Source organism: Neomonachus schauinslandi, chromosome 8 (genome assembly GCF_002201575.2).
Source record: "Neomonachus schauinslandi chromosome 8, ASM220157v2, whole genome shotgun sequence".
In the NCBI taxonomy this organism is placed as follows: Eukaryota; Metazoa; Chordata; class Mammalia; order Carnivora; family Phocidae; genus Neomonachus; species Neomonachus schauinslandi.
The window spans coordinates 34,137,081-34,149,995 of record NC_058410.1 but is presented as its reverse complement, the minus strand read 5'-3'; the positions used below and the strand labels follow the sequence as shown (position 1 = coordinate 34,149,995).

General features: G+C 38.9%; 1 protein-coding gene across 1 annotated transcript in view; it reads right to left on the bottom strand.

Moving 5' to 3' along the window:
- Positions 1-292: 292 nt before the first annotated feature.
- The window catches only part of ARHGAP18 (Rho GTPase activating protein 18), a 122,797-nt gene continuing 110,174 nt past the window's right edge, over positions 293-12,915 (bottom strand). The window contains exons 13-15 of the mRNA XM_021693301.2: positions 6,783-6,907; positions 3,052-3,113; positions 293-1,838 (exon numbers count right to left, since the gene is read on the bottom strand). Of these exons, the coding sequence (XP_021548976.1) occupies positions 1,747-1,838; positions 3,052-3,113; positions 6,783-6,907 (279 nt within the window). The 3' untranslated portion in view covers positions 293-1,746. The remainder of the gene's footprint in view (positions 1,839-3,051; positions 3,114-6,782; positions 6,908-12,915) is intronic.

The following is a 12,915-nucleotide window of genomic DNA, read 5'->3' as shown; positions in this document are numbered from 1 at the left end:
TTAAGCACTTAATTTCGAGTTTATATCATGAATTGCTTTCATTAACTTAAACTATTAATAAAACATTTTGGGAAATTAATATATATTGTCAAGATCAAAAACAGAATACAATTTGTTTTTGAAAAATCCTAAGAATAGAAGTTTGCATAAGGAAAAAACGAAGGAGGGAAACAGTTTTATATCTTCCACACGTCTTCCCAATTTAAACATTATACAGGAGTAACAGGAAAAAATAAAAGAAGTGGCTTTTAACAAAAACCACAAATACCAACAAAAATATAGTACATTCATAAACATAGAGGATTAAAAGTAGTAATTCCAAGAGAAGATGATTTAGAAAAACACATTTAATTATAAAAATTTTTTAAATAAAAAAAGCAATGGCACAAATCACCACAATGTTATTTAAGTGATCATACCCACAGGCTGCTCTTATAATTACATGCTAAAAATGTATGACTGTCCTCATTAACGGCATTTTCCCTCTTAACTGGAGTGACATCAAGAGCTTCTGAGAATGTGTAATTTTCCCTAAAATACTACTAAAAGTATCAAAAACACAGGGTGTGCAACATTCATTTATATCACCTTTTATTTACTACACTCTAAACTCATAAAATATTGAACATTTCTCACTTCGTTCCTCTTATTTACAGTTCAGAGGCTCAGCTCTTGTCACAATATGGTTTGTGCATTAAACTCCCTGGGAATAGTACTTTCCACAGCATTTTAATAAATTTACTCTGATGATTTAAAGTACACAAACAAAAACTTGTTCACATGACTATGTCATACCCAGAAAAAAAATGCTTCCTGCAGCCTTCTTTAGGAGTTAAAAAAAAAATCTCTCTTTCAGTAGAATACATTCTTAGCCGTTACTGGATTATACTATCATGCATATTTGTACTAATACGACAATAGGTAAAGCCAGCTAAGACTTCATAAATTTCACTTAGGAGGATACAGCATACATGAAGTGATTTGGTTTTTACTCTCTTGTTACCCATAATCCAGTTATTCCACGTGGATATATTGTATTTATTCTTAGTCTAGAAGTATTTAAAAGTTCAGTAATAATTGGCAGTTTCTGACAGTTTTATTTGCTTGATAGCGGATACGGTTCTGCGCACATGTGTCAGATGAGCCGAAAACAATGCAAATCACTTCATGTGATACAGCAGGAAGAAGTGGGATGTTATTGTCTGAACAAATGATTCAAAGGGAGGAATATTAACATTCGACGGTGACATGAATACTATTGAATTCAGTCTATTTTAAGATGCATTATCTTCACGACTTGCCAAATACCTGGTATTTGTGATCTTTTCGGTTAAAAAGCAAACCTAGTTGGGGGAAGGCAGACATGAGGAGAAGAAAAAGGAGAGGAAGCACGTATTACCATGTATATGATTTTAGGAGAAAAAAGTGAGAAGGAAGAGAGTACGTTTTCACATAAAAAAAAAAAAAAATTGCCACATCCGGGCACCTTTCACAGAGCATCACGGCGCCAAGCTAATTAACCCTTTTTTCTCTGACTCCAGAGATGTTTGTCTGCTCATCGCATTATTAATAATGAACATAATTCTGGCAGCAGCACAAATCTGACTTTTTAAGGCTTCAGAGTGTCAGTATTCAATAGTTGGGTACATTTGAACAATAGAAGAGTCCCGCCGTTTCTTTCATTTGCACGCTTGCCCCAGCAAGTAGTCTCAGGAGGTCCTCGTGGTTAACTGCAGCTTCAGTCTCCTACGACGCCTTTGACTTTATGACCCACTCGGCGTTGGGGTTGAGCTGATACAAGTCCTTCATGTAAGTGTCGTCACCAAGGCAGCGTTCTCCTACCAAAAAGACACTGGATCAGTTGAATACAGTGCAGAGGCTAGGATGCAATTTTAAACTTATTCCTGATGGTTTAACTCCGAAATCTTAGACTTCAAAATATCTCTCATCCTTTCCCATCTCCCGTGACATTATAAGACTTGGCCAAAATACTGAAAAAAGTCAATTTAGTAGGCTTTCTCTAAAGGAAAGGGTTTCAAATTAATTTAGGAAGTTGAAAAGACTTTGTGTGAAGGGCTCTGCAATGGCTCATTAAGAGCTTATTCACCTTTATTAAGAGTGGCAACAGCTTTGGGTCTCCTGAAGTAAGAAAATACTTCATTCCCAATATCTAAGAGTAAAAATGCAAGATCAAATATATATAAATATTTAAATAAACCTTGCTAATAGAGTTAACATTTCCAGGCTTCTAACAGAGTTGCAGTTTATTTAAATTTTAAGAGTAAGCCTTCATATTCCCATGTTAAAGTTTCAGTATCTACTAACACTTTTGTGTCCCAGGAAAAAATTCCACAAAACTTAAAATCTTCAAATATTTTCAATTATTACTTCGAATTAAACACTATTCCATTTATTTGTTAACAATTTCACCTGTACCATTTTCAAGGTCAAAATAAAGAGAAAAAGTTTACTTTAAATTTTAATAGAGATGAGTACAACCCACTGATAACTGAAAATGGGCATGGTCAAAATCAATCCATTCATTCTATTTTTACTTCCTAAGTTACCAATGTGCTTGTATTCGTATGTGTGTATATCTGTGTTTGTCTTTGTGTGTGTGTGCGTGCATTATTTAGAAGGCAATCAACAATGGCAAAAATAACATCTGCTTTCACTAAAAATATCTCGTACTGAGCCATATTAAAAATGTAATCCTGGCCTTAAATAAGCTCAGCTACTTCCTCTATTAAGAATGTGATGTAAGCATATAAAAAAGAAAGAAGTTTTGAAAAAGTTCATTACCATTCTAGAAGTTGCTACTATTTTAAGGGAATGTGCCCTTGCTGAGGTTTAACGCAGATGGGCATTTGTATGGCAGAGCTCAAATAGAGCCTGAAAAGTCAGACCACTGAACAAATTCACAAAATTCATCAACTATCTAAAGCATGCTATATTTAACTTCTGATTTTTTTCTCCTCAAAGATATAAATAATAACCATTGGCAATGTCAAATCAGCATATGTAACACAGAGAGAAACAAAATGTGCTTACCAATATTTCCTCCAATTTCATACAAAAAAACTTCCCCTTTCTTAAGAGTCTGGGCAATCCCGCTATTAGGGACAAAACAAACTGATTAGTTGTATCATCAAACAGCTTGCAAGTAAATCACTTTAATGTGCTTGGGGAATTCTGGCTTGTATGGGAAATTCATAACTTAGACACACTGTGATTATCTAACATTTGTATTTTCCCATCTGTTAAGTGTGCCAAATAGGTAATAAAAATGTCACACCTGTAAATTAAAATAAACAAACGGACTCATATGTCTGAAGGCAAAATAATAAATCAGCATCTAAATTTGTAAAATTAAAAAGAAAAGTAACATAACTTTTAGCTACCAATAAAATTATTAATTTGATCAACTACTTTGCATAGGGGCCAGAAAGGTCCTCCTAAAACTATAAAAAGAAATATTTCCACCTCAGTTTTCCCACTGCATTTATTCCGTTAAGTATTTATCATGTGTTTGCTGTGCTGACAACTCTCACAGTATGCAAGATGAATGTAAAGAATAGGACATGGTTCATAACCCTTCCTGTGTTGGCCATTCAAATACAGGGGTTACATATACTCAAAGTAGAAGCAAATAGTCATTATGATGGTTTCACAAGTAGGAGATGCATTTACAAAATTATGCTCTTCAAAGAATAAACTCTTCCAGAACATTAGGTTCGAATAATAAAAATTGGCAAAATTCAGTGGCTTTCAAAACTCTGTATACAAATTACCTGAGAAACCTGCTAAAAATTCAGACCCAGAGCTCTAGAAACTGATTTTGTACATCTAGATCAAACCAAAGAATCTGTTTTGCAAATGCTCTCTAGCGGACTGTGATACACAGGAGGGTTTGTGAACCACTTCTGTAAGGCCCCAAAGACACACTCCCTGGAATTGTAAAGGGAATGGCAGATCTGACTTTTATTCAAACCATTATGAAAAATATGGCACAGTAGAAGCTTTCCTAACCAACCGTCCCATGACTCATTTGGGTTATCCAACTCTTAACTACTCTGCTCTATGGAACATGATAGACACTTGGGGCTTTATACGCCCCCACACTTAAGATCCACCTGCTGAGTTGTATCCTACCCAAGAGACAGCTCACTTTGTTCCAAACCAGTGTATGCTTGTTTTTAAAATAATAATTATTTTATTTATAATATAGCACAATAAACTATGAGTATAAAAAGAGTCATTACTTCTATGAAAACCAAGCTGAATGTTTTGGGAGACTTGGTAAGGGGGGAAAAAAAAACCCAGCTAGATATTGCTCTCAGATTGTTTCTCCAGTATCTGTGTTCTTGCTCTACGTTAAAAAAAAAAAAAAAAAAAAAAAAACCCTCAACTGGATTTCCTGGGAAATACAAGCTTTGCATAATGCTAATCAAAAATCCATAATTAAAGAAAAGGCAACAGCCTTTATCAAGACTGATAAGTAAATGTGAAATTTATTGTATATTCACTTTATGTCATTCATGTGTTCTTGTCTTTGGTGGAGAAAGTAGGGGAGGGAAAAGATGGGGGAGGGAGGGTTTCCAACTGCCCCTACACTGGTGGAATGCAAGTGGGAGAAGAGGAGAATGTGGTGGAAGAGAACATATATATCAACACTTAACTGAGAATTTCACTTATATGGCCCAAACAGATAGTGCTATGTCCTTCACGGTCACTTTCCTAGTTCATTATCCCAAGGCTATAATGCAGGTCCTATTATGGTCTACTCTTACAAATAAAAAAACTTGAGACTTAAAGAGATTATAAATCTAGCTTGAAAAGAAGCAGGAAAAGCTGGCATTTGGATCCAGATCATCTGCCTTCAGCATCCCCAAGCATAAAGAAAGGAGCTGAGGAATGGTTGGGGGTGGGGGGGGGGAAGCAATGGACAGAGTTTACCAAATGGCCCTCTGAGTGGAGCAAGATGGGGAGAAGGAAGGAGGTAGAGAAACAGGCCCCACACTCCAGGGGGCAGCAAATGCTTATTTAATAAAAGCACCCCAAGCAGAAAATCCAAATATGCAGAGGACAATTGTCACAAATCTGGTGCTTTCTAGAACAATCATGCTATCCCCTAAATATTAAAGTCACAGTTGACCTCATAGTCACCTCTTCCATCATCTGCAAGGACAGCAACAAAAGTACAGACTCAACTGAGCACTTGGGTCCTTAAAGTAAATGCTGTGTGAATTAACTGTATCTAGGCTGAAAGAGCTGCTATATATCTGAAGTCTGGCCAGATGATCTTCAGGTAACCACTCTGGGAAAAGATGGGCAGTCATCCCTGGTGAGCAGAATGGCAAGAGTTGGTATCTACTAGGTCACAGCAGGGAGCAGAGAGGAAGCAGAGACACCCTTTGGGGAGCAAAGACACCTAATTGCTCCAGGGCTTAATCCCCTAAAATTCCATCTCCTCCGAGACTCTGCATCAATGGACCCAGATCCGTGATGGTTGCTAGATCCTGGCTTGTAAGGAGGGTGTTTAAAGGGCAGCCTTTGGAGATGGAAACCACACATTTAGAATTTAGCACCACCGCCTATGAAATGTGTGACCTTGCAAAGTCTCGGTTTTCTTATCAGTAAAACAGGAGTAATATTAGTGCTTACTTCACCGTACAGTTGAGAGGGGAGTTGTTGCTGGCCTACCGAAAGCCCAGATACGACCAATAAGCTTCTCTTCTATTTCCCCACCATCTGTTACTGCTCAGGCTCATCTCTTCTCCCAATTTATAAACCCTGAGGGAAGATACTTTAAAATACATCTTTATACCCTTTCTGACATCCAGCAGGGGGCCTTAAACAGAGCAGAAGCATATTAAATACTCGTGGTACTGTATTAACACTGAGAGATTTTTGCAGAAAATTTCACTGATGCCCTTGAATGTTAGAATGCAGAGATGACATCCTATGGAAGACTAAGAGAATTCATAAGCTAAGACGCCAGGGCCCTGGATTTCCCTTTAAAAAAAAAAAATTAATTTTCAGTGAGGTGGAAATCATTAAAATAATAACTTTAGCTAAAAAATAAGAATCAGAAGGATAAAAAGTAAAAATCCAACACACTTGTTAAACCTCTAAAATTTAAGAACAGATATTGTAAGATGTCTCAGAAAGCGTATGCTCTAATCATCATCAGAGGGATGCCAACAGCTTTCAGAGAACTCCTCCTCCTACCCCATCAGCACCAGAACAGAGGAGAAGGCATGGTTGTCCCTAACGGGGACAGTGTGCTCTGTGTCCAGGGGATTTCAAAGCTCCAGGGACCGGCTGTCCTCTCTCAATTCTTCAGACCTTGCTTTTCAAATATGAGCATTTCTCTTTATTCATTAATTTCATAGAAAAAGTTGCACTTTTTGTTTCTTTGTTTTAATCCCACTGTATCTTAGTGATTTTCCTAACAGCCCCCACACAGTAATTCACCCCCAGTCCACACATTCTGGAAAGAATATCAAGTGCTCTCATTGTGCCAAGCCCGTTGCAAGCACAGTGAAGGCAAGCCCCGACATCCTGCTCGCCACAGGCTCACCCTGCCCATAAACGACCTCACAGAACGCAGCCCATTCCAACCGTCTAATTATTAAGTCTGCTCTTCTTTTCTGCTGGGAAGACAAAATTCTGAAGCACTTCCCATCACCCCTCGTTGTGTGTGTTTTTTAAAAGGGGAAGAAAAGAGCGCGCGCGTGTGAGTTATACCATGCAATGATTAAAACAAAACAGGCCTCTACCTTTCTTGGCTGAGAAACCTGGCAAGCACATCACTGGCTTTTAGTTCTTCAGTGAGCTGTATTGCCATGGAAACTTTGGAAAGATGGGGAGCTTGCACTCGAATCACTCCCTGAGGAACGTCGGCCTGCAAAGCAATAAGGACACTGGAGCCAAGCCGGTGGCAGCCGCGGCTCAGAACCCTGTACAGCGCGTTATACGGGAAGTGTGCTCAACTACCATGCAGTCTACTCCACTACGTAAAACCCTTAACTACTGTATAATGTAATTTGCTAAATTACCTCAAACCTCAAATATCCTCTTAATGGTGAGAGGGGAACTTTATAATGCCTAGGCAGTAATGTTTAATTATTTTTAAAGATGTAAAGAATGACAGCAATAACCATTACTGCCATATTAAGTGCTGATTTCTGAGGATTATCTACCATAGAGTGCTTCTTCATGTAGCAATTTATGAAATTGAATCAGAAAGAAGTTACTTTGTGTGCGATTGCAGTGTGTGCAATTTAAAAATCTGCCTGTGCGTGGACCAAATTTCACGGAAATTTTTGTTCCTGAGCGTCTTTGTAAAAAAATGAAACATACTTTTCTATACCTCTGTACTGCATGTGCTTCTCACTTGGCTATGAAGCTTATACTGTGACCACACGCTTTGAACTTCAGATGACCAATTCTAAATCCTTTGCCTATAGATGTTAAGAACTGTTGATATATTTGGTGAGATGTCAGTGAAAGATTTTAAGGACTGTAATATCAAAATATCAGCTATGACATTCAAAATAATTCCTAATCATTCACCACAATAAATAGTAATTATTTACAATGATATGTCACAAACAGACCTTAGGACAAACAGCATGCACAAATTATGTTTAAAGATCATGCTTTAAATACTACAAAACCCTGTTTCATTAAACTGAAATTTACTAAGCATTGACTGAGTACCAAGCATCGTGCTAGGTCTACTTACCTAGGAGATAAGACACAAGTCTTTTAGTACACAGTATTTTTTGTGCTCACAATACCGTTTTTCGTATGTGCTTTTATCCCCCACCCCAACATAAAGCACGGATATACCATGAATGGAATTAATGTGATTTCTTTCAAAGTTCAATAAAAATAACATGGCTTTAGAATCAGGCCACGTCAAGATGTAGGTGCCTCCAAAAGATTTACACTTGCTTCTCAGTAACCTGTAAAATGAAGTGTGAAAATAACAAAGAAAAGCAGTGATACTCATAGAAGGCCATACAAGGAAGTGTGGGATTGTGTAAGACCATGGCTTTGCTCCCCAAAGGGCTGCAAGCACCTGTTACACCTGGGGAGACATGGCAAAGAGCCTCACGCCAACGTGTGAGACTCTGCTGCCCTCACCTGAGCACTCAGGGAAGGGCCAGGGAGCACTCCCTCCAGCCAAAGAAAGACAATGAATGCATCCAGGGCTGCCCACTTGCCATCCTGCTGGAAGAGGGACCATGTTCCTAGTGTCCTTCAACTTCTCTTCCTGGGGGTAATGTGCTCAATCCCATCCCTGAAGGACGTCCCAATGCCAACCCATTCCCAGACCCCTCAACGCTTGCTTCCCTCCCACCCAGCCTGGCCCCTGGGCTCAGTTTGTTGACTTTCAATTTCTGGGGCATATATTTTGGTCCAATAACTTAGTCTAGTCTCTCACCTCTGCCTCTCCCCTAGAATGCAAATCTAAGTTACCTTTTCAGTGGATTCTGTGACAATTTATTTTCATTTGTAACACTGGAAAATGAGCTGCTTCATATGATGGATGGGGCATCATAAAAAGGCAGTGTGCCCTTTTTTTCTTTCCCAGCAGATATTAAATCAACGGTGTATCTTCTAACTCAGGGATTATGCTACATGCCCTGTTCCCCTGGGTTTCATCACTAGCCTATATCCCACTGTGGTCATTCTACCTGCTGGCCCGGCCTCACCTATCTGTCTCCTCATAGGAGGTGGAAAACAATAAGCTGGCAGACAACACGAATGTTGGGAGTAAAACTGTAACAGCAACAGTTGCAGCACAGAGCCTGTGTCCGTAAAACCCAAATCCACCTTGTCCCCTCAACTAAGAAACAATTATTGATATTGTGGCTTCTCTTGGTCTATTATGATTATATTATGGAGGGCCCTGAATGGCAGGCTAGGGTTTGCAGACACCCAAATGCTTTATGCTCATTTAAGAAAGTTAGGAAATCTGCTCAAGTCATAGTGCCAGATATCCTTACATACAGGTTTTCTTGGGCAAAAAGTAATAGTGACAAAAACTGTCCCCATAATTACATCTTATCCAACCCTAAAATATCAGAAACGCAGGCAAATCTATGCTGACATTTATGGTGAAGTAAGATAATGATAATTAAGTTTTTACATATAGAAGGTCCACAAGAAATGAGTTACAAAAGCAAAATGATCCAGAAAAATAATACACTGCCAGAGAGTTCAGGGATATGATAACCTTTGCCCCCTGCCTTTTCCCCCACTATTCCTGTGGTACATGCTATTGTTTAGATTAAAAAGGCCAACCAAAATTTGCTACAAATACCCAAGCTTTCCTATCTTTATGTGTGTTCTACTCCTCTTCTGTAATCTCTTCTATTAACATTTCAAGGCCCAACTCAAATACATCAAACTCCATAGAACCTTCCATGATCCACAATCAAAAAGAATCTCTTCCTTCCATTGAAACTCTTTTATGATGGGATTCTAATATATGACACCTGCATTCTAGTTACACACCACATAGCTGAGTCACAGCTGGAGCCAGCTAGCAAATATTTATTGATTAGATGAATCACTCAAAAGTATTTCCAAGAATGCTATGCTAACATTTTAGTTATTTCTCTAGAATAAAATAACATATGCCAACATGTATTTCCTAAAGAGCAAAAAGGCCATCGTAGGAACGTTTTCTAAAAGAAACAAGTTGCCTCCATCTATGGCATGGTTATTTCCTCTACTACTGAGAGAAGAGAGGACAGAAGGAATTAAAGGTGTTACGAGAAATACTTCAGTCACTTACTCCTGCAGGGAGTCACCAGCATTTGCATGCACCTGCTTGAGGATGCACCCACTCGTCCCACAAGACCCCTCACGAACAACTGAAGGCCTCTAAAACTGTGGCCATGGTCTACACCTTCTACGTGAGTTCAGAGATCGTGCTTTCGAGAGTACAACCATGCTTCTTTATAAAACACAGCACTGAGGTCAGTGTAAGTGTTGGGGGTTACACTCAAGCGCAGCCCACATGACACAGGAATCCAGTCTCTCTGACAGAGTTTGGAAAAAGGAGGTTCAGGGACTAGCTTCTGAGGACACTTGAGAGTTCTCATGTGTATGTGAAATGTCAGGTAATCGCCGTGTTATGGCTCTTGCCAGCAGATGGAGAGCAGCATGGGGTCGGGTTCCTTCTGGCTGTGAAAGTACACTTTCTCACGCCCTCCCCTTGGTGAGCAGGTGAAGCTAGGCCAGTTCTGGATCAGCTTTAGCCCCTTCCTGAACTACTGGCTATACTATTTTGACTCCTTTTGCAGAGATCTGGGGTATCAGTGCCTGTGGAACCCTTTTCTCTGGGCCAACAATGGCACACAGCCCTCTCCTGGGTTGACTGGCCACACTCCCTAACAACTCAGGAGACTGTTCTAGTGGGGAGGGTGTGGGTGCGTGTACGTGTGTGTATGTGGGTCTGCATGAGTGTATAGGACAGGAACAATTCTTAAGTGTTCATTTATGTAGTAATACATCCCATCCAAATTCTCACAATAATACATACATAGAAGAGTCTGATTCACTTTGGATCTGCCATGCCCTTCACTTTTGGAGTAGAAATGCGTCCAACTGGTAGATATAATGATTAAAGATGGAGAGTTTAGAAGTTGTTTCTGGAAACTTTTTTTCCGCATATCTTGACAAGGGTGGCCAAATGCTATTTGCTAAAGACGATAAACAATAAATGATGCCAAAGCTCTAGTTTAAATGGTGTATGACAACTCCTATTAAGCTCCAGAATCATGCTGTATCAAATACTCAAGCTATTAGTACACTAATTACATTGAGCTGCCAAGCTTTGAATAGACACAACATGCCTGATCATTAAGCCAGTCTGTTCTTAACTTGAGCCATAGTAATGACTGAATCTGTGAATAGTATCATCTTTGTAACCTTCCTATTTCACTTTTTTTTTTTTTGTCTTAACAGCTGTGACTCTGTCTTATTTTTTTTATGTATTTATTTTTGGTGTGCTGGTGAGCTCAAGTTATGTGATGTACAGCAAGACTGGAGAAGAGCAGTATTTCACTAACACACCATCAAAATTTAGTCACAAAGGATTTTACAACTTACAAAATAATAATTTCTTATGCATACAAAAACTTATAATGGAGAAAATAATCTCATATGGTTCTCACATGTTTTATATACTGAACTAAAGTATATTTTTAAAAACAAGACTTTATTTCTTATTATTTATTATTTGGTTAAATAGAAAATTTTAGTATTTCTTCGAAACATGTAGATAAACACCACATTGCTCATATTTTTGCATTCTAGATTAGAAATTCAATGTCAGACCTTTAAAAGAGATATTAATTTCTTCTTTTATTCATTAAAAGCTAAGTCAAATGTAAAGCTGACATTTTTAATGCTACAGAAAAATCTTTTATCTTCAAAAGGGCCAATTGGAAATACAACTTTCCTAAGAAAAAGAATATAACACATATTTTAGGAAATTAAACAAGGACATTTTAGCAAGGTATCTTAAACAAAAATGGCATCACCTTAGTCTGATTGGAAGTGGAAATATCAGAGGCATTCTCTGCTATCTTGAACTGCCTAAGTCCTGACTATAATCGGCTCTTTATCATCCAAATGCTTAAACTTTTATCCAGCTCAGATTCAAAGACTTTTAAAGAAGAACCTGAAATAACTTCTATAGTAGTATGCATTTAATTTACAATGAAATTAAGTTCTGATATTTTTCTCTTTTAACTGGTATTTTTTATGCACTATAAAAAAATCACAGAACATCTTAAAAACAAGATTTTGTGCTTGATACTATAATTTGATTTTCCATGTGAGTCCCCAAGTAGATCCAGACACTGTTTCCAGACCTAAAGCAGATGCTTTAAACAATACCTGCAATGATGCTCTGAGTCAGAGTTGTTAAATGAAACCAGAGATGGAATTTAAACAGAGTTGTGACCAAAGACATGCAGCCCTGGCTATAAACAACCCAGAATCTACACCGCACTGCTGCCAACTCTGGGATTCTTCTGGAGAAGAATGGCAGAGAGTGGCAGCAATAGATTTCTTTTCCATGCACAAAGCCCTAAATGTTAAAATGTTACAAGATCATCCTGATCTCTTAGCAAGTCATGTAAGCTCTCTAAAAATTGAGTTCCTCAACTGTAAATTAAGGGTGTGACATGAGATCATCCTGAGTTAAACCACAGAGGGAACACAGGGAACACGCCCTCTACAAATAAGGGAAGATTGGAGGAGCTTGGCTTATTTCGCAAAATCTCTCTCTCATAAAGGTACAGCTTCCCAGGGCACCTGGGTGTTACAATCAGTTAAGCTTCCAGCTCTTGGTTTTGGCTCAGGTCGTGATCTTGATCTCGTGGTGGTGAGATCGAGCCCTGCATCCTGTTCCGTGCTGGGCATGGAGTCTGCTTGGGATTCTCTCTCCCTCTCCCTCTGCCCCTCCTGCTCATGCACTCTCTCTCTCTCTCAAATAAATGAATCTTAAAAAACAAATGCACAGCTTCCCTTTACTTTGAAAGGTGAGCCAGAATGATGGTAGAAAAATCATACCGATCAAAGTCCACAATGGACTTGAAACCGGTATGATTCAGCAATTCATAACCAGATGCTCATCAAAGCTACCCTCGACCCTTATTAGGCAGAGATGCGATTTGAGTTAAGTATGGGCGAAATGATGGTAAGTCTGTGATTTTCTTAAAAATACTGAAAGGATGGGCGCCTGGGTGGCTCAGTCATTAAGCGTCTGCCTTCAGCTCAGGTCATGATCCCGGGGTCCTGGGATCGAGCCCCACATTGGGCTCCCTGCTCAGCAGGAAGCCTGCTTCTCCCTCTCCCACTCCCCCTGCTTGTGTTCCCTCTCTC